Raw genomic sequence first — 22,227 nt, forward strand, 5'->3', positions numbered from 1 at the left:
GTATTGTATTCTCTTTGTAGCAATTACAAATGGGAGTTCACTCATGATTTGGCTCTCTGCCTGTCTATTGTTGGTATATAGGAATGCTTGTGATTTTTGCACATTGATTTTGTATCCTGAGACTTTGCTGAAATTGCTTATCAGTTTAAGGAGTTTTTGGGCTGAGACGATGAGGTTTTCTAAATATACAATCATGTCATCGGCAAACAGAGACAATTTGACTTCCTGTCTTCCTATCTGAATAACCTTTATTTCTTTCTCTTGCCTGATTGCCCTGGTCAGAACTTCCAATACTTCGTTGAATAGGAGTAGTAAGAGAAGGCATCGTTGTCTTGTGCTGGTTTTCAAAGGGAATGCTTCCAGTTTTTGCCCATTCAGTATGATATTGGCTGTGTGTTTGTCATTAATAGCTCTTATTATTTTGAGATATGTTCCGTCAATACCTAGTTTATTGAGAGTTTTTAGCATGGAGGGATGTTGAATTTTATCGAAGGCCTTTTATGCGTCTGTTGAGATAATCATGTGACTTTTGCCATTGGTTCTGTTTATGTGATGGATTATGTTTATTGATTTGCATATGTTGAACCAGCTTTGCATCCCAGGGATAAAGCCAACTTCATCGTAGTGGATAAGCTTTTTAATGTGCTGCTGGATTCGGTTTGCCAGTATTTTATTGAGGATTTTCATGTCGATGTTCATCAGGGATATTGGCCTGAAATTTTCTTTTTTTGTTGTGTCTCTGCCAGGTTTTGGTATCAGGATGATGCTGGCCTCATAAAATGAGTTAAGGAGGGGTCTGTCTTTTTCTATTGTTTGGAATAGCTTCAGAAGGAATGGTACCAGCTCCTCTTTGTACCTCTGGTAGAATTTGGCTGTGAATCTGTCTGGGCTTTTTTTGGTTGATAGGCTATTAATTACTGCCTCAATTTCAGAACTTGTTATTGGTCTTTTCAGGGATTTGACTTGCTCCTGGTTTAGTCTTGGGAAGGTGTATGTATCCAGGAGTTTATCCATTTCTTCTAGATTTTCTAGTTTATTTGTGTAGAGGTGTTTATAGTATTCTCTGATGGTATTTGTATTTCTGTGGGATCAGTGGTGATATCCCCTTTATCATTTTTATTGTGTCTATTTGATTCTTCTCTCCTTCTTTATTAGTCTAGCTAGTGGTCCATCTATTTTGTTAATTTTTTCAAAAAAACAGCTCCTGGATTCATTGATTTTTCGAAGGGTTTTTCATGTATCTCCTTCAGTTCTGCTCTGATCTTAGTTATTTCTTAGTTATTTCTTCAGCTAGCTTTTGAATTTGTTTGCTTTTGCTTTTCTAGTTCTTTTAATTGTGATATTAGGGTGTCTATTTTAGAGCTTTCCAGCTTTCTCTTGTGGGCATTTAGTGCTATAAATTTCCCACCTAACACTGCTTTAGCTGTGTCCCAGAGATTCTAGTACGTTGTCTCTTTGTTCTCATTGGTTTTAAGGAACTAATTTTTTTCTGCCTTAATTTTGTTATTTACCCAGTAGTCATTCAGGAGCAGGTTGTTCAGTTTCCATGTAGTTGTGTGGTTTTGAGTGAGTCCCTTAATCCTGAGTTCTAATTTGATTGCACTGTGGTCTGAGAGACAGTTTGTTATGATTTCTGTTCATTTGCATTTGCTGAGGAGTGTTTTACTTCCAATTATGTGGTCGATTTTAGAATACATGCTTTGTGACACTGAGAAGAATGTATATTCTGTCGATTTGGGGTGGAGAGTTCTGTAGATGTCTATTAGGTTTACTTGGTCCAGAGCTGAGTTCAAGTCCTAAATATCCTTGCTAATTTTCTGTCTCATCAATCTGTCTAATATTGACAATGGGGTGTTGAAGTCTCCCACTATTAGTGTGTGGGAGTCTAAATCTCTTTATATGTCTCTAAGAACTTGTTTCATGAATCTAGTGCTCCTGTATTGGGTGCTCCTGTATTGGGTGCATGTATATTTACGTTAGCTCTTCACGTTGCATTGATCCCTTTACCATTATATAACGCCCTTCGTTGTCTTTTTTGATCTTTGTGGGTTTAAAGTCTGTTTTATCAGAGACTAGATTGCCACCCTTTTTTTTTTTTTTCCTTTCCATTTGCTTGGTAAGTATTCCTCCATCCCTTTATTTCGAGCCTGTCTGTGTTTTTGCATGTGAGATGGGTCTCCTGAATACAGCACACCGATGGGTCTTGACTCTTTATCCAAGTTGCCTTCTGTGTCTTTTAATTGGGGCATTCAGCTCATTTACATTTAAGGTTAATATTATGTTTCAATTTGATCATGTCATCATGATGCTAGCTGGTTATTTTGCACATTAGTTGATGCAGTTTCTTCATAGTGTCATTGGTCTTTGTATTTTGGTGCGTTTTTGCAGTGGCTGGTTTTTCCTTTCCATATTTAGCACTTACTTTAGGAGCTCTTGTAAGGCAGACCTGGTGGTGACAAAATCCCTCAGCATTTGCTTGTCTGTAAAAGATTTTATTTCTTCTTTGCTTATGAAGCTTAGTTTGGCTGGATATGAAATTCTGGGTTGAGAATTCTTTCTTTAAGAATGTTGAATATTGGCCCCCACTCTCTTCTGGCGTATACAGTTTCTGCAGAGAGATTTGCCATTAGTCTGATGCACTTCCCTTTGTAGGTAACCTGACCTTTCTCTCTGGCTGCCCTTAACATTTTTTCCTTCGTTTCAACCTTGGAGAATCTGACGATTATGTGTCTTGGGTTGCTCTTCTCAAGGAGTGTGTTAGTGGTGTTCTCTGTATTTCCTGAATTTGAATGTTGGCCTGTCTTGCTAGGTTGGGGAAGTTCTTTTGGATAATATCCTGAAATGTGTTTTCCAACTTGATTCCATTCTCCTCTTCACTTTCAGGTACACCAGTCAATGGCAGGTTTGGTCTTTTCACATAGTCCCATTTTTCTTGGAGGCTTTGTTCTTTCCTTTTCATTCTTTTTTCTCCAATCTTGTCTTCATACTTTATTTCATTAAGTTGATCTTCAGTCTCTGATATCCTTTCTTCTGCTTGATCGATTTGGCTATTGATACTTGTGTATGCTTCACAAAGTTCTCATGCTGTGTTTTTCAGCTCCATCAGGTCATTTATGTTCTTCTCTAAACAGATTATTCTAGTTAGCAGCTCCTTTAACCTTTTATCAGTGTTCATAGCTTCCTTGCATTGGGTTAGAACATGCTCCTTTAGCTTGGAGGAGTTTGTTATTACCCACCTTCTGAAGCCTACTTCTGTCAATTCATCAAACTCATTCTCCGTCCAGTTTTGTGCCCTTGCTGGAGAGGAGCTGTGATCATTTGGAGGAGAAGAGGCATTCTGGTTTTTGGAATTTTCAGTGTTTTTTGTGCTGGTTTTTCCTCATCTTCGTGTATTTATCTACCTTCAATCTTTGAGGCTGATGACCTTTAAATGGAGTTTTTGTATGGGGGTCCTTTATGTTGATGTTGATGTTGTTGCTTTCTGTTTGTTAAGTTTTTCTTCTAACAGGCCCTTCTGCAGGTCTGCTGCAGTTTGCTGGAGGTCCACTCCAGATCCTGTTTGCCTGGGTATCACCAGTGGAGGCTGCAGAACAGCAAATGTTGCTGCCTAATCTTTCCTCTGGAAGCTTTGTCTCAGAGGGGCACCCGGCCTTATGAGGTGTCAGTCGCCCCCCTACTGGGAGGTGCCTCCCGGTTAGGCTACTCGGGAGTCAGGGACCCACCCGCCTTCTGCATTGGTCTCGCTGGGAGCTGCAGACCGTAGCTGTTCCTATTTGGCCATCTTGGTCCCTCCCCAGATGATTCTTTTTTTTTTTTTTTTTTTTTGAGACAGAGTCTCACCTTGTTGCCCAGGCTGGAGCGCAGTGGCCTTATCTCGACTCATTGCAACCTCCATCTCCCAGGTTCAAGTGATTCTCCTGCCTCAGCCTCCTGAATAACTGGGATACAGGCACATGCCACCACACCTGGCTAATTTTTGTGTTTTCAGGAGAGACAGGGTTTCGCCATATTGGCCAGGCTGGTCTTGAACTCCTGACCTCAGGTGATCCACCCATCTCGGCTTCCCAAAGTGCTGGGATTACAAGCATGAGCCACCGTGCCTGGCCCAAATGATTCTTATCTAGCACAATTGTCCTAAGAATTACCTTGTGAAATTTTGTTATTTTGGAAAATGTTATCTTTTCTATATTTCTCTAGAATTTAATGCAAATTATGTATATGCATTTCTTTAATCAGAACTTGTATGCCAGCAATCATGTTCATAATAATATTTCTAATAGGTAATCATTGTACTTAATACTAAAGCATTTTTAAAAAGCATGGAAAAGCAAAAATTTGTTTTATTCTTGGTAAACAGGTCTTTAGCAATGTCTTGCTTTTTGGTAGTTTTTGTTTTGCTAATCCTTTTTTCAAAATGCCACTGCTTCTTAAAAGCCAAAGCAATTGTTTAAAAATCAAATATGTCAGGAGGTCATGTTAGTTCTTTACCCTGTTCACACTTGCCCAACCCCAGTAGGAACCAGGAAAGTAGAATTGCTACTCATAAGTGAACTTATGAGATTTGTTTCTCTTTACTGAAGTTGTATGCAGTGGAAACTATAATGTGTTTGAAATATGCTTGAAGTGTCAGGTAATTCTTTACACATATGTGCAGTATTTTAAAAGTACCAGATTTCCTATTCATCACTTTAGAATTTGTTTTAAAAATGTGTATCAGGCACTGTAGGAAATCTCAAATGGAAATATATATCATTATCCAAGTATTTGTCTAAACTTAGACACCTGGGGTGTTTTATTATTATCCATCATCCAGTTGGCATGAAAGAAGGGGCAAGAAATCTGTGATAAAGAATGTCAGGATATTGTTTTGACAGATAAAAAATGAACTCTTTGAATTAGCAAATAAATGAAAATAATTCTTCTTAATTGTCCTACTATCTTTAGAGTGAAGAAATTAGCATACGTATTTTATCAACAATTGTTTATAAAATGGAGTGGAACTTTAAGAGACAATTGTACTGCTGCTACTTCTTATAAATGAAAATGCTAGGCATTTTAAATCTGTGTTTGGTTTCTTTATCTTCACATATAGGCAATTTTTTTCTATATTTCTTAGATCCCAGCGTTTGAATTTTGATGTATCATCTCCTAATGGAATTCTTCTCTTCAGAGAAGCTAGTAAAATGGTTTGCACTTATGGTGAGTGTCCTTTTCCATATGTGCCTCTGCAATATAGTTTTATCTCTTTGGAGGAAAGAAAGATGTTAGTTATTTTGTTCTTTTGAACTTTCATATCTTTATGAATTTGTGAAGTCGGTAATACAAGTGCAGAAAGCCAGGTAGCTATCATATTGGCATCAGGAGAAGTAAGCAGCATGCCTTTGACTAAATCATGCCTGACCAACTTGATGAATTTCTTTTGGATAAAATTGCAGTGTCAGTAGATGAGGGAATACACTAGATAGAATATTGAAAAGTTACAGCATATTCAAAATTGCTCAAAGTTACATCAGGGAGTTTGCTATGTTGAACCAAGGAATGCTTAAAGCAGAATGTCACTGAATTGTGGGAAAATATCCTTGTAAAGAGCAGTAAATATTTCATTTTGAAGAACTTTTGGGTACTGCGCCTCTAGAAGCAGAGTTCTACAGGAAAGATGGTCCTATTCAATTAAAGTCCAAAATAGTATTTGGTTAGCAGTTTGGGCCTTAAAACTACAATAAACTCTAATAATTGCCAATTCTGACACTGTCATCAATGAAATTCTCTACTCTCTGAGACCTTTATGTAGATAAGGAATGGAGATGGGATGGATAAAAATCCTCTGTAATCTAATTTGGCACACAGTGACTGAATGTCAACTGAGCTGGGCTCTGTGCAATGCACTTCTCCTTGAGGAATGTTTCCCTGTGTCCTTTTTTTCCCTCTCTGTTCTTTCCCAAATCTACAGCAAACTGTTAAGTAAATTTAGTCTGTAAAGTTGCCTGTTATTCTTTTTTTTTTGAGACGGAGTCTCACTCTGACACCCAGACTGGACAGTGCAGTGGCACGATCTCAGAGCTCACTGCAACATCCACATCCCAGGCTCAGGTGATCCTCCCACCTCAGCTTCCCGAGTAGCTGTGGTTATAAGCACGCCACCACGCCTGGCTAATTGTTGTATTTTTAGTAGAGATGGGGTTTCACCTTGTTGGCCAGGCTGGTCTTGAACTCCTGACCTCAAGTGATCCACCCACCTCAGCCTCCCAAAGTAATGGGATTACAGGCATGAGCCGCTGCACCCAGCCGTGATTCTCATATTTGGGTACCCAGAAACAAATTGTACAAAATTTTGTAAAATCTCTTTATTTTAATTCTGTATGTGTTTGTGTATGTATGTAAGAACAACCAATAGAAGCCTTGTCACTTTTTTAAAAGTAAAAGCCTATTTTAAAAAGAAAAAAATGGGTGTTTTAAGTTGTTTTTACCTCATTTCAGAACACATTCTGGGGATCTGAGCTGTATACATTGTAGGCCTCCATTAAAAATACTTCATTTTAATTGCACATCTGATTTGTAGAATTTGAGATTTTTTCATGTGTAAAAACTAGAGAAAGCACCTGTATAGGACAGTAAACTTGTACTCTCTTATTTTCATCTGTACCAGTAACTACATTGCCACAACTTTTATATCCTGTTTGAAAATAGACACATTAAAATCATATAAAGTGGGCTGGGCACAGTGGTTTATGCCTGTAATCCCAGCACTTTGGGAGGCCAGGGCGGGCGGATCACTTGAGGCCAGGAGTTCGAGACCATCCTGGCTAACATGGTGAAACCCCATCTCTACCAAAAATACAAAAAATTAGCCAGGCGTGGTGGCGGGCACCTGTAATCCCAGCTACTCAGGAGGCTGAGGCAGGAGGATCGTTTGAACCCGGGAGGCAGAGGTTGCAGTGAGCCAGTATCGCACCATTGCACTCCAGCCTGGGCAACAAGAGTGAAACTCCGTCTCAAAAAATAAAATAAAAATAAAATCATATAAAGTGGAAATGCTTTGCCTCTTAGAGGTAAAAATGGACCCCTTTAAAAAATATTCTAAATACAATTTGCCATACTTTTTGTGTATATCTAATTCCATTCCATGTTTTATCATATAAGATATGTGTCTGGACCTTTTTTCAAAAACAGCATGGTATATTAGAAAAAGCACAGTTTTCAGATTTACAAGATCTCAGTACTAATCCTGTTACCAATACTTATCGACTTCATGACCTTCAGCTAAAATACTATATATACCTCTTTGTGGCTAGTTTTCTTTTGTATAAAATTAGGACTACTAAATACCTACTGACTTACCTGCCTAGTTGGGATTAAGAAGGCTAATTGAGCTATTCTGGTAAAAGGCCTGGCACAGGAGGTAACATGGAATAGTTACTCGCTGTTTATGCCTCTCCTTCCAAAGCCTTTCTCTTATACTCACCAAGCCAGCCTTCTTTGGACAGGGGTTCAACAACCCACATCATTGTTTTGCTCAGCAGTGTTTCCTGTTTGGACCACACTGCCCTGCTTCCTCTGCCTGTAGCCAGTGATTAGTTTTTATTTCCTCTCTTATTTAAAGGAAATAAACAGCATATATGTATAAGAATCTCTTAGTAATCAGTAGAACTTTAACTATGCATATGTTAGATTCCTGTTACCAGTCACAATTGTGTCATTCCTACCCCTTTTTCTGGATCTTTCTTTTCACTAAATATATTTTTTCCTTTAGGGTTTATTTACTGTTGCACTAGGGCTGTTAAGGGAAGTGAGCTTCCTCTTCCAGTGTCACTGACTTTCTAGGACAGAATGTATGTCCAGTAAGTGACACCAAAAGGATTCTCACAGAATAATGCCAAATCTATGGGCTTCAAAAGTTGTTCTGTTCTCTGTTGGGTTGTCTGACATAGAAAAAGGCATTGCAGCAAAAGTTGAGAAAAATAACTATGTGAGGAGTATATCGGAGGAGGAGGAAGAGGAGACAGAAGAGAAAGGAAATGAAGGGATAGGAGAAGTGAAGTGGAGTGGGGGAAGAGACAAAACGTTCAGAGCATTCTTGCAAAGAAAAGCCAGTAAGGAGTTTTCTTACACGGAAGAAAGACGAGATTAGAGTAAGGCTCTGCTCCTCAATTTAGACTAATAGTATCGGTAGCTTTCACTTTGTTATAAGCTATTATAGTCCTATATTAGACCATTTACCATACATTACCCTGTTGAATCCTCAAGGTAGGTATTATATGCTACTCACTAGTTAATATGACCTTGGTTAAGTTGTAAGCCTCTCTTGCTTCAGTTTCTTGTTAGAGAAAATACTTCATGCCTCAAAGACATGGTTGTGAGAATTCAGTTAGGTAATGTATGGAAAGCCCTTAGACTAGTTAACGACTGTGATTACTGTTGTGAAGAAATTGAAGCTCATAGAGGTTAAAAAAAATTGCCAAATATTACATAGCTAGCAAGTAGCTGAATTGGAATTTCATTCAGTCATACTGACAGTGGTCTTTTCATATTCTTTACTGCCTCTTGGGAGTTGCCAAAGTAAGATTTTACCATGGATATTTATGATGAAGCACTGTTCTTTAAAGTATGGTGATTTCTATCTCAAAACTTAAAGGAAATCAAAGTTTCAGTGAAAAAAATGTCCTTCAACTGGGTCACCAGTGACTTTGACAGTGACTTTGATACATGCACTTTACATAGAATAATAGAAAAATGTTTCTTAACCTCTACTAATTCTCTTGCTGGTCCACATCAGCCATCCAATTTGTCTGTCTTTACCTTCTGTAATGTTTTATTACCCAGGCTTTTACCTCTGGAAATTCTAATATACACATTGGAGGAAGATCATGTAGTTGCCATTCAGGAGTCTAGAAGATGAGGGAAAGAGTGACTGGGAGGGCACAGAAGAGCCAGCACTGTTTATCTCTTTGGTAAGCCGAGGTGAAGGAAAGGGAAGCCAGTGGAGGAAAGAGGCCAGAACATTCTATGATCCCTTCTGTTTCCATCCTCACTGGGTTCTTCTCTGATCACCTCTCATGAGCAGTTTTTGGTTATGATCAGGGCGGTGCAGAGAGGGAAGGAAGCATTTCCAAATGCAACTGACTTGTTATGTATTTTGTGAAATACCTCCGCCTCACTGCTCTGTGAGACTGGCAGAAAAATAATACTTTTGATATGCTGTTTTATTTATCTACAGTCTGTCATGATATACTTTGATGTAAGTTTTTAATTTTGCTTCAGCTCTCAGCTCCTCTTGCCGTTACAGCTCAGGGTCAGCAATGAGGTTAGCCACAGTAGCACAAAACAATTTCCTGTTTGTACAGCCCAGGTAACATTTGGATGAGGATTAAATTTTACCACATTTTCTACTAGCCCAAGCCTATTATTTCTAATGAGTTTTAAATTGCTTCAAGAACATGTATTTCAAAACTTAGTGCTACGATCCGTTCAGCCTGAGCAACTTAATAAAAGAAATTTCTTTCTTAAATTTTTGGTTAAAATGTTGCATGCAGTGTAATAAATGTTATTACTTTGGAAACCTACTTCTCAGTTTTAAGAACTGGATGATTTTTATGTTCAATTTCCATTTGTCTAATCTTTCCTTCTCTTTGCCTCTGGGTCCTGGTATCTTTAGTGACATCTGTTGGTTGAAGAGTGCACAGAAGGGAGAAATAATGATTGTTTTCATAAGACTGGCCAAAATAGAACTGCCTTCATTCTTTCCTTAGGTACCTGATTTAAGAACGCAATATATAAAGATTCTAAACTTTAAAAATGGATAGTACAAGCTATGATTATTCACTGTCATAAGAATTTACATCAGGATTCTTTTAAGCAGTATATGCTCTGGGTGTATGTAAGGTATAACTTAATATGCATAAATTGAATTTGTAAAGTGGTATACAAGCCACTGTTATTCGTCACCACCTAGGTAATAGGCCATTGGTTTTCACCCTTGGTTTTGCAGAGCTGTAGAGGCCTGTGAAAGTGCCACAGCAGCCCTCCAGAAAAAGGGGGAAAGAGGACCACTTTGCCACCTTGACCAGAACCACCCAGCTATGTAGTTACACTAGACTTGTTCGTAAAAGCTATCACCTGTTAGGACTTTTTTTTAAAAAGAGGCTGAAAATCACTTGCATGTACTATTAGAAGTGTTGTAAGAATGGAAGATTAAGATTGTATACAGGCATACTTCTTTTTGTTGTACTTTGCAGATACTGTGTTTTTTATAAATTGAAGGTTTGCAGCAACCCTTCATGGAGCAAGTATATCAGTGCCAGCATATGATTTCTTTGTGTCTCTGAGTCATATTAATAAATGTGTATTCTGACTGCTCTGCTTTGGCCATTCCCCATCTCTTCCCTTCTCCTCCCCCCTCCCTATTCTCTGACACAGCAATATTGAAATCAGGCCAATGAATAACCCTACAATGGCCTACAAGTATTCAAGTGAAAGGAAGAGTTGTACATGTCTCACTTTAAATCAAAAGCTAGAAATGATTAAGCTTAGCGAAGAAGGCATGTCAAATGCTGAGACAGGTCAAAAGCTAGGCCTCTTGCACCAAACAGCCAAGTGGTGAATGCAAAGGAAAAGCTCTTGAAAGAAATTAAAAATTCTACACTAGCAAACACACAAATGATAAAAAAGTGAAACAACCTTATTGCTGACATGGAGAAGGTTTTAGTAGTCTGAGATCAAACCAGTCATAATATTCCCTTAAGGCAAAGCCTAATCCAGAGCAAGGCTCTAACTCTGTTCACTTCTATGAAGGCTAAGAGAGGTGAGGAGGCTACAGAAGAAAAGTTGGAAGCTAGCAGAGGTTGGTTCATGAGGTTTACAGAAAAAGGCCACCTCCATAACATCAAAGTGCAAGGTGAAGCAGCAAGTGCTGATGGAGAAGCTGCAGTGAGTTATCATGAAGATCTAGCTAAGATTCATTTTGATGAAGGTGGCTACACTAAACAACATTTTTCACGGAGACAAAATGCTATTGGAAGAAGATGCCATCTAGGACTTTCACAGCTAGCGAGGTGTAAAGTCAATGCTTGGCTTCAAAGGACAGACTGACTCTCTTGTTAGGGGTTAATGCTGACGGTGACTTGAAGTTGAAGCCAATGCTCAGTTTACCATTTTGAAAATCCTAGGGCCTTTAAGAATTATGCTAAATCTACTCTGCCTGTGCTCTAGAAATATAGCAACAAAGACTGGATGACGGCACATCTGTTTACAGCATGCTTTACTGACCACTTTAAGCCCACTGTTGAAGCCTACTGCTCAGAAAAAGATCCCTTTCAAAAGGTTACCGCTCACTGACAGTGCACCTCGTCACCCAGGAGCTCTGCTGGAGATGTACAAGGAGATTAATGTTGTTTTCATGTCTGCTAACACAACATGCATTCTGCAGCCCATGGATCAAGGAGTAATTTTGACTTTCAAGTCGTATTATATCAGAAATACATTCTGTAAGGCTGTAGCTGCCATAGATAGTGATTCCTCTGATGGATCTGGGCAAAGTAAATTGAAAACCTTCCAGAAAGGATTCACTATTCTAGATGCCATCAAGAACATTTGTGATTCACAGGAGGAGGTGAAAATCAATATTTAGCGGGAGTTTGGAAGAAGTTGATTCCAACCCTCATGGGTGACTTTGAAGAGTTCAAGACTTCAGGGGAGAAATTAACTGCAGATGTGGTTGAAACAGCAAGAGACCTATAATTAGAAGTGGAGACTGAAGATGTGACTGAACTGCTGCAGTCTCATGATAAAACTTGAATGGATGAGGAGTTGCTTCTTCTGGATGACCAAAGAAAGTGGTGTCTTGAGATGGAATCTACTTGTGGCAAAAAGCTTTAAAATATGACATAACCTGAGTTGATAAAGTGGCAGCAGAGTTTGAGAGGACTGACTCCAATTTTTAAAGAAGTTCTCCTGTGGGTCAAATGCTAACAAACAGCATTGTATGCTACAGAGAAATCTTTTGTGAAAGGAAGTCAATTGATGCAGCAGATTTCATTGTTGTCTTATTTTAAGAAATTGCCACAGCCACCTCAACCTTTGCCCACTACCCTGATCAATCAGCAGCTATCAACATCAAGACCAGCCTTCCACCAGGAAAAAGATTACAACTCACTGAAGGCTCAGATCATTGCTAGCAATTTTTAGCAATAAAACATTTTTAATTATGATATATACATTATTATTTTAGGAACAAGGTTGTTGCACACTTAACAGACTACAGTACAGTGTAAACTTTTATATGCACTGAGAAACCAGAAAAAAAAAAGTGTGACTAACTGTATTGGAATATTTGCTTTATTGTAGTGGTCTGGAACTGAACTCACAATATTTCCAAAGTGTGCCTATAGTTATGTATAAATGATACTTATGTATAAATGATTACAAGAAGATAGCTAAATAATTCATTGGTCTTGAAATAACTAGAGAGTTAATAAAATATCACCAAAAAATAACAGTTCTCGAGAGAATAGATTGTCCAGGAACTATGGATATGGTCTTCGATCTTGTCAGTTGGTTAAGGCATATAATAACAAAGTAGCAGAGTAAGGTTCACAGAAGTCTTGTGGACACAGTGGAATGATCAACACCTTGGGATCCCAAAATCAGGATCAGGTGGCTTACAAAGCAAGGCCTTCAGGATGATAGCTGAACACATGCTTAGATTTCAGTGGATTCCTTCATCCATGCACCTAACATTTGTTGAGCATTTACTTTTTTGTTGTTTTTTTTTGTTTTTGTTTTTTTTTTTCAGTCTTGCTCTGTCGCCCAGGCTGGAGTGCAATGGCACGATCTTAGCTCATTGCAACCTCTGCCTCCTGGGTTCAAGCAATTCTCCTGCCTCAGCCTCCCGAGTAACTGGGATTATAGGTGCCCGCCACCACGCCTTGCTAATTTTTGTATTTTTAGTAGAGATGGGGTTTCACCATGTTGGCCAGGCTGGTCTCAAACTCCTGACCTCAAGTGATCTGCCCACCTCGGCCTCCCAAAGTGCCAGGATTACAGGCGTGAGCCACTGCGCCTGGCTGAGCATTTGCTGTTAATACGTTTCTGATGCTGTGAGAGATAGGAAGATAAATAAGATGCAGAAGGAAAAAAAAAAAAAAAGAATCCACCTGGGCGCAGTGGCTCACACCTGTAATCCCAGCACTTTGGGAGGCCAGGGCGAGTGGGTCACCTGAGGTTGAGAGTTCAAGAACAGCCTGACCAACATGGAGAAACCCCATCTCTACTAAAAATACAAAATTAGCCTGGCGTGGTGGTGCATGCCTATAACCCCAGCTACTCAGGAGGCTGAGGCAGGAGAATCGCTTGAACCCTGAAGGCAAAGGTTGCAGTGAGCAGAGATCGTGCCATTGCACTCCAGCCTGGGCAACAACAGCGAAACTCCGTCTCAAAAAAAAAGAAAAAAAAGAATCTTACAGATTCTTCCCTTAAGGAACTTAAGTCCAGCAGGGGAGTCGGACAAATGAAGAAAGAATTATGATGTGTTGTGCTATGTGTTATCCTTGAGAAGTATTTAGAGTGCCATAGGAGCCCAGAAGAGATTTCTAGCTGAAACTGGGGGTTTAGAGAAGGCAATATTTCTTGAAGGGAAAAGAATAAGGCTCAGAAGTTTTAGAAGGGCATTTAAAGAAGAGAATAGATTTTACAAAGCACATAAATATAGAACAGCCTGGTTGGTTAGGAAACTTAAGGAATTTCAAAATTGCTGAAGACTAAAGCTAATGTTAAGGAGCTTTAGGCAGTGAGAGACGACCAGTTAGTTATGTAGTAACTTTTGGGTCAAAGTAAAGAATTACAACTTTAGGCTGGGCACAGTGACTCACACCTGTAATCCCAGCACTTTGGAAGGCCGAGGCGTGTGGATCACCTGAGGTCAGGAGTTCGAGACCAGCCTGGCCAACATGGCGAAACCCCATCTCTACTGAAAATACAAAAAATTAGTCAGGTGTGGTGGCGGGCACCTGTAATCCCAGCTACCTGGGAGGCTGAGGCAGGAGAATTGCTTGAACCTGGGAGGCAGAGGTTGCAGTGAGCTGAGATTGCACCTTTGCATTCCAGCCTGGGCGACAGAGCAAGACTCTGTTAAAAAAAAAAAAAAAAAAGTATTACAACTTTATCCTTAAAGATATACATTCTTTAAGGAAAATACTGGATGGTATGACCATATTTACATTTTTGAGAAACCACTTTGATAGCGTTGTGGTAGGCGAATTATTTGGTGTAAAGCTAGATGAGAAAGGAACAGAATTAGGCTTTTTTTGGTTTTGTTTTGTTTTTTTGTTGAGACAAGATCTCACTCTGTCACCCAGGCTGGAGTGCAGTGTCATGATCATAATTCACTGAACCCTCGAAGTCCTGGGCTCAGGTGATCCTCCTGCCTCAACTTCCTGAGTAGCTGGGACTACAGGCACGTACCACCATGCCTGGCTTTTTTTTTTTTTTTTTTTTTTTGTAATTTTAAGTCGAGATAGGGCCTCACTATGTTGCCCAGGCTTTTCTCAAAACTCCTTACCTCAAGCAATCCTCCGCACTCAGCCTCCCATAGTCCTTGGATCACAGGCTTGAGCCACCACGCCTGGCCAGAATTGTTATTTAAATTAGCATACAATCTTAGTAGACATAAAATTATGTCTACCTTTCCTATCTCAACATGATTCCCTCCTATATGATAATGTGATTTTACAAAATTTATATTATCACACAAAGAAAAGTATACCAGTTCTTGGGAATTTATAGAATCTTGTGTACTGTTTTGTACCAAATACTACTCTAAGACTATACGTAGGATCCTTGCCATCTTCAATATAGTTTTCTTTTTGTTAATATTCAGTCTGGGACAAGACATTCCCCAATACCTAATTCTGTTGTTTGCACATGAGATCACTCAAGAAGTGGTTGCATCTGACTGAGAGACTAGAAGTAGGTTTTGCTGGTAGCTACCAGTTAACAATTGTGCGTCTAGTTGAAATTCCTTTCAACAAATAAGAAAAAATACATAATTATTTCAAAATAAACTCTGTAAGCTTTAAATACTGGGAATTTATTTTTTTTTCTTTTTGGTTACTTGGTATGGCTCCATGGAAAAGCTAGAATTATAAAAATGTCCATAACCTTTATAAACTCATTTCTATTTTTCTTCTAATGTTGGAAATGATCTAATAAAGGAAATAATCTAATGATAGAGGACAGCTAACTACAGCTAAAGATCCTTGATGTTACATTATTCATAATAGTGAAAAATGGGAATACAAACAAAATGCTACAAATAGCAAAATGCTTGAAATAACATAGGATATATCAGTTCAATGGAATAAATTGCAACCATTAAAAATTATCTTTTAAGATTACCTAGCTTATGGGAAATATAAATAATACCATGTAAGGGTAGAATTCAAATTTCACCTATGCTCTAGGTAATGTTAGACTTCTATATATGTGGCAACAATTGAAAGAAAACAGAAACTTCAAAATAGTTTGAAATATTGAGGTTAAAAGTTAATGTTTTTAAGATTTTTATATCTACTAATATGCTTATAAAATAACCTATACAAAATCTTTTATTCAAAAAAGGTAGTGAATCATACTTAAATTTGTAATTAAATTATTGGACAACATTACTCTGAGAGTTCAGAAACAAAATTACATCAGTGCTGAAATTCCATCTTCTATGTCAGCAACTTATGCTGTAAAGTTAAGGAAGGTATGGAACCACCATAAGCATACAGCCTGGGGTCCACTTGTACTACCTTGTCTTTTTCTATCATGTTTTTCTGTACCTATCACTTTCTTTCTCATCTTTTTTCAGGCAAAATAATTTTTTTTCTTTTTTTTCTTTTCTCTAACTATAAAATAATATACCCATGGGGGGAAAAAAATCCAGCAATGTTATTTCAAAATAAATTCTGTAAGCTTTAAATTTTTCATTTTTCACTTGGTACAGGAAAAGAAAACCCCCCCCCCCATTCATCACCCAAAGTTAACCATTATTAACAGTTTAGTGTATGTGCCCTTCTATGCTTTTTATGTGTACATATACACATATTTTCCCAAAAGCGATATCATAATATACTTGCTAGTCTGTAATTTGTTGTTTTTTATTTATATTATGGTCATTGTTCTATGTTAACATATATAAATCTACCTCATCTTTTTAAATAGCTGCAAAATATTCCATTTTCTCGTCATACTATAATTTATTAATCGCCTTTAGCTGAACATCTGCTTTTCCATTATCATACATGGTGCTTCAGTCAATAACTTTGTACATTCAGCTTTGTGAGTTTCAGTCATTCATTCAACAAATGTGTAATAAGAACAGCAGGTGCTGTTCCAGATTCTTTGGATACCTCAGTGGGCAAACCAAAAAAGAAATTAACTAGTAATTAGAAGGTAGGCTGGGCGCAGCTGCTCATGCCTGTAGTCCTAGCACTTTGGGAGGCTGATGCAGGATTGCTTGAGCCCAGGAGTTTGAGACTAACCTGGGCATCACTGTGAGACCCCGTCTCTATAAAAAAAATTAGAAAAGTAAGAGAAGGTAATAAGTGCTATTAAAAAAGAAAGAAAGAAAGAAAATAGATTAGGATAAGGGGGCATATAAGTCCCAGAGAGTGAAACGACAGAAACTCTAATTCACTGCTGGTAGAACGCAGAATGGTGCAGCCACTTTAGAGGACAGTTTGGCAGCTTCTTATGAAACTAAACACAGTCATTGTACGATCCAGTAATCATGCCCCTTGGTATTTATCCAAAGGCATCGAAAACTTATGGTCACACAAAAACATGCACACTGATACTTATAGCAGCTTTATTCTCAATTGCTAAAACTGATTTTTTTCAATAGGTGAGTGGATAAATAAACAACAGTACACCCAGACAATGGAATGTTATTCAGCACTAAAAAAAAATAAATAAAGCTATAAAACTACAAAAAGATATGTAGGAACCGCAATGCCTCTTACTGAGTGAAAGAAGCCAATCTGAAAAGCCTTACATACTGTATAATCCCAACTACGTGACATTCTGGAAAAGGGAAAACTATGAAGACAGTAAAAGCTCAGTGGCTGCCAGTGGTTAGGGGACAGTGAAGGATGAATAGGCAGAGCAGAGGATTTGGGGGCATTGAAACTCTGTGTGATACTATAATGGTGGATGCATGTTCATTATACATTTGTCCAAACCCATAAAAGGTACACCACCAACAGTGAACGCTGATGTAAACTATGACATTGGCTGATAATGATATGTCAATATAGGTCCAGATTGTAACAAATGCACCACTCTAGTGGGGGATGTTGATAGTAGGGAAGCTGTGCATGTGTGGGGGCAGGAGATGTATGGTAATCGCTGTACCTCTCTCTCAGCTTTGCTGTGATCCTTAAACTCCTTATTGTAAAAAAAAAAAAAAAAAAAAAAAAAAAAACACATCTTAAGTACCAGGGATTTAGGGACATGTTGCATTATCAGAGTGGTCAAGGTAGGTCTCATTGAAAATATGACATTTGAATAAAGACTTCCAGTAAATGAGGGAGTTAGTCACGTGGATTCCTTGAAGACCAGTCTAGGTTGAGGAAACAGCAAGTGGTAGAGTCTTAGGGCGGGAGCGTATCTAGCTTGTCTGAAGGGCAGCAAGGAGGTCAGTAGCTGAAGCAGACTGAACAAAAGGGAGAGTAGTAACAAGAACAGTATCATATAAGGCCTGTAGCCCACTAACATCACTTTAACTCTAAATAAAATAGAGGGCCTCTAGAACATATTGAGCACAGGAATGACATGACCTGACCTAAGTTTTTAAAAAATTACTCAGGCTGCTATATTAAGGATAGACTATAGAGGATTAAAGGTATAAGCAGGGAAGTCAGATAGGACAATATTGCAGTAATTCAGGCAAAGTTTGATACTGGCTTTGAACAAAGTAATAGCAGTGGGAGTGGTCAGATTCTGGATATATTATGACAGCAAGACAAATCAAATTTCTTGATTCATCGGGCGAATGGTAGGACAGAAAAAATGTAGTCAAGAGATTTGAGCACAAGCAACTAGAAAGAAGTAGTTGCCATCAGCTGAGATGGAGAAGGCTAAGATGGGTGTGGGGGACCAAAGTTCCCTTTTGGTTATGTTGAATTTGAGATGTCCATTAATACCCAAGTAGAGATGTTGAATGCCAATATGGATTTTTGATTCTGGAGTTTGGAAAATAGGTCTAGGGAGTCCTTTGACTCATAGATGATATTTAAAGCTGCAGAACTAGGTAAGAACTAGGAATGAGTGTGCATGCTTCATCAGCACACCTACTACAACTAGGGGTGAGTGTAAATATAGAGGAAGACTTAGGTTTGAGCTCTGGTGCACTCCAATGTTGGAAGGTAAGAAAGAAGAAGGAACTGGCAAAGAAGAGTGAGAAGGAGCGAACACTGAAGAAAATGAAGAGAATGTGTCTTGGAAGACGAGGTAGTCACCTATGACCTATCGAAAGCTGCCAGTCAGTCAAGTAAGATGAAGGCTAAGAGTCAGCCATTAACATTTAGCAACCAGAAGTCACTAGTAACCTTGAAAAGAGCACTTTGAGTGGAGCGGGCATAAAAGAGAATGAGAAGAGAAGAAATGGAGACAATGAATTGAGCAATATCTAGCAGGGGAAGTAAGGCCAAGAGAAGTTTTTGCATGTGTCTTTTTTTTTTTTTTCATGGAAGAGACAATAGTGTGACTTGTGTTCTGATGAGAATGAGCCAATAGCAAACAAACAAACAAACAAGATTGCATATAGAGAAGGGCAAAAATTGTTGGTGTCTTGTCCTTAAGCACATAAGAGAGAGGAGATGGGAACTAGTTGGACATGTTGAGGGATTGACTTTTACTAAAGACAGTATATGTGAGTGCAAATGCTAGTAGAAAGGTATAAATGGTAGGGAATATTAGTATTAGAATATAGAAATTGATGTACACACACACACACACACACACATATATTTTTTCAAGATGGGGTCTCACTGTCATCCAGGCTGGAGTGCAGTGGTGTGATCATGGCTCACTGCAGCTTCAGCCTCCTGGGCTCAAGTGATCCTCCCACCTCGGCCTCCCAAGTAGCTGGGACTAATGATGCATGCCACTACACCTGGCTAATTTTTTGTAGAGATGGAATTTTGCCATGTTGCCCAGGCTGATCTCAAGCTACTGGACTCAAGTGATCCATCCGCTTCAGCCTCCCAAAGTGCTGGGATTACAGATGCAAGCCATTTCACCCAGCCTTTTTAAAATATTTTTAATAAGTGTCACCAAATTGCCTTCTAGAATGGTTATACTAATTTTATATTCCCAACAATTTTTTATTTTTCTAAATCCTTATCAACACTGCATTGTGTTATCTTTTTTAATCTGAAAGGGAAATATTATATTCCCTCCAGTCTTTGCAGCTTCAATTCTGTCCCACACCATTTATGTCCGAGACCTTGCTGGTTTGCAGAGAGACAAGAGTGGGTTGAGTGGCCTGAAGTAAAGGAATGTCAGCAAGTTGCAGTTCTCTTTGCATAACTGCTCCTTCCAATGATAAGTGAAGACATTCAGCCTGTACAGTTGTCAGCTAGCTATCAAATTCACTTTAAAATTTTAGAGATTAAAAGAGAAAAAGAAAAGGTAAATCAATGTGATTGATTGCTTTGTAAGCCAAGAAATAACATTGTTTATACTGTTAGTTTCTCCTGGTATAAGATACTACGGTGGTATATCTTATCCCTTGCATCACTTTTCTAAGTATTTTGAGGCGTAGCAAATTGGTGGAATGGGAAGCAAATAGCAAAACTGTAATCCCCTGCAGCTAATTCTCTATTGAAGAAACACAAGAGGCTGTCAAATGATAGAGTATTGACCTTACTTTGAATTGTGTAAATGAAAAGAACTAGAGGGAAGTGACATTATTTTATACCGCGCACACTCAGCTTCACCTCCTCCTCTTTTTGGGGCTATAGTTCCTCCAAATGTGAACTTACAGGAAAAAAAAACTGAGCCCCAAGTACTGTGTATTGTCATAGTTTACATTTATAGAGCACTGTGCCAGCTACTTTACATATGCTGTCTCCTTTACTCCACGTAAGAGCCTTGTGAATTATAGGTGTTATTATCCTCATTTTGTAGATGAGGAAACTGTGAAGTACACAAGTTAATAATCTGCTCAGATACTTAGATAGTAAGGAAAGATCTAGGATTCAGGCCAGGTCAGTATGAGTCAAAAGCCCACACTGTAAATCAGTACCTTCTGTACTATATGTTTATCTTCTGTTACAATATTACCTTATTATGTAGTTCTCCAGCTGAGGCCTGTGAAAGAAAGCCATTCTTCTTTGGGTAATGGGAGTCTCTTCTGAAGAGGAAGACATCCTGGAGTCAGTCACTCAGCAAAAAGGATGGGTCTCAGGAGAAAAAATAATTTTAAAAAAAATACACCTGAGAGTCGGTCGCAGATGAGCAGGAGATGTGACATCTTCCTATGTGTATCTCTCTTTAAAAGTACATCTTGAAAGTTGTCTAGAAGGGTACTTCTGAGTGCTGGAAGCTAATAACAACAACAAAGTCCTCTCCGTGAAGGACAGAGAGTGGAGGTGAAGAAGGAGAACCCCAAGCAGTTCTCTTAAGCTATTAATGAGGAAAATATTTCTAATAAGCCAAATTATGTAGATCAGGAATTATCTGTGCTCATTTCCTAGTTGTTTTCCCTCATTATTTAATGAGATTTGTTATACTGCTGCAGCAAGTACAAGAGTAAGAATGGGAATTCCATAGTACTTGTGCCTCCATTCCCCGTTATTGCCTTTGGCCAGGTTAACCATTCAATTCACAGTATTCTTTTCCCCTGAGCCCCAACATAGCCTCAGCATCTATCTTACCCAGCTTAAGGATGTTACAGTATCTTTTTCCCCTCCCCAAATTATGGCAAATGTACTCAGTGGGAAACAATTAGAGTTTTTCCTTTTAGTTCTAGCCTTTGAAAGTCTGTTTTATTTCAGTAAAGTATGATTTATTTGTGTGCTGCTACAGTAGTACCAAAGTAGCAGCTGTTACTGGTTTTAGTAGCTGCTAACCTGGCAATGCCATCATCTCCTAGCTGTCCATCAGTGCAATGTAGATCTCCCTCTTAGGAAGGAAATGCTGACAAGGAAGGAATAGAACTTTCTAGGTGTGGAGTGGAGCAGGGAGGACAAGGAGGGATATCATACCTAGAGAGGAAGATCAAAAGCAAACCTAAGCCCTGTCACTTTTGTTTATACTAATGTGAATCTAACTCCTAGATTTTCAGCTTTTTGAGGGCAGGATCAACAATTTCAGTAAGTATTGCTGAATAATACATATTGAATAAAGCTGCATTCCAGTAAATAAATGGATAACATGGCCAAGCCTTCTTTTCCATGGTCTTTTATTATCGCCATGGAATGCTGAGGCACTTGAGCAAAATGAGGTAGTTTCCTATTTCAGAAGTATTCATCATTCTACTGTTGCAAGGTCAAAATAGTATATTAATTACTGTCTTAACCCATTTATGCCTAGTCTTCCATTATTACGACGCTAAGCTTGTGGGAGTTATTTGTATCCTACTGCTCAAGGTCATCGCCAAGGTCTGATTTTTCACACAAAAAAATTTGCAACCTTCGGCATAAATGGGTTAATACAGATGTATCTGACATAGTCCAAAAGGCAGGACATATATGCCAAATTGCAATATTAACATAGAGATAACAGTTATGATTCTAAATAATATTTCTTGATGATAGATTATGCAGTCCTTTACAGATTTTTTTTCCCAATCAGGCAGTTCTTGGCCTGCCTATTTCATCTGTTGCTACAGAATATAGGACCTTTCCTTTCCCTCTAAGGATATCAACATAAAAAGGCCCCAAAAGTTTTCTCACTTTTACCCTGGCCTTCCCAACAAACACAAAACCAGTGAAAATTACCAAAATTACCCTAGCTCTTTTCATCACATGGGTATACAGTGCTGTTCTTTCTTGGGAAAGGGAAGGAGGGAAAATGTCTAACCTTGGTTTAAATTGAATTTGAGGCAAAGGTAGAAAAACAGTGGTTTAGAACTGTTCTTTTCTGAAGTACCTGGCTTTCTTAGACCTTCATGCCTTTGCACTTCATCTACCCAGAGTACACTCCTCTGTTTACAAGTCCATGTGGCAACTTCAATTATCCTTCAAA

General features: G+C 38.6%; 1 protein-coding gene across 5 annotated transcripts in view; it reads left to right on the forward strand.

Moving 5' to 3' along the window:
• Nucleotides 1-22,227, forward strand: part of RANBP17 (RAN binding protein 17) — a 422,731-nt gene that overhangs the window by 336,090 nt on the left and 64,414 nt on the right. For all 5 annotated transcript variants that reach the window (XM_003810928.4, XM_034960953.3, XM_055112861.2 and 2 more), the window contains one exon: nt 5,117-5,199. In XM_003810928.4, coding sequence (XP_003810976.3) covers nt 5,117-5,199 — 83 coding nt within the window. The remainder of the gene's footprint in view (nt 1-5,116; nt 5,200-22,227) is intronic.

This window comes from Pan paniscus, chromosome 4 (genome assembly GCF_029289425.2).
Source record: "Pan paniscus chromosome 4, NHGRI_mPanPan1-v2.0_pri, whole genome shotgun sequence".
Taxonomy (NCBI): Eukaryota; Metazoa; Chordata; class Mammalia; order Primates; family Hominidae; genus Pan; species Pan paniscus.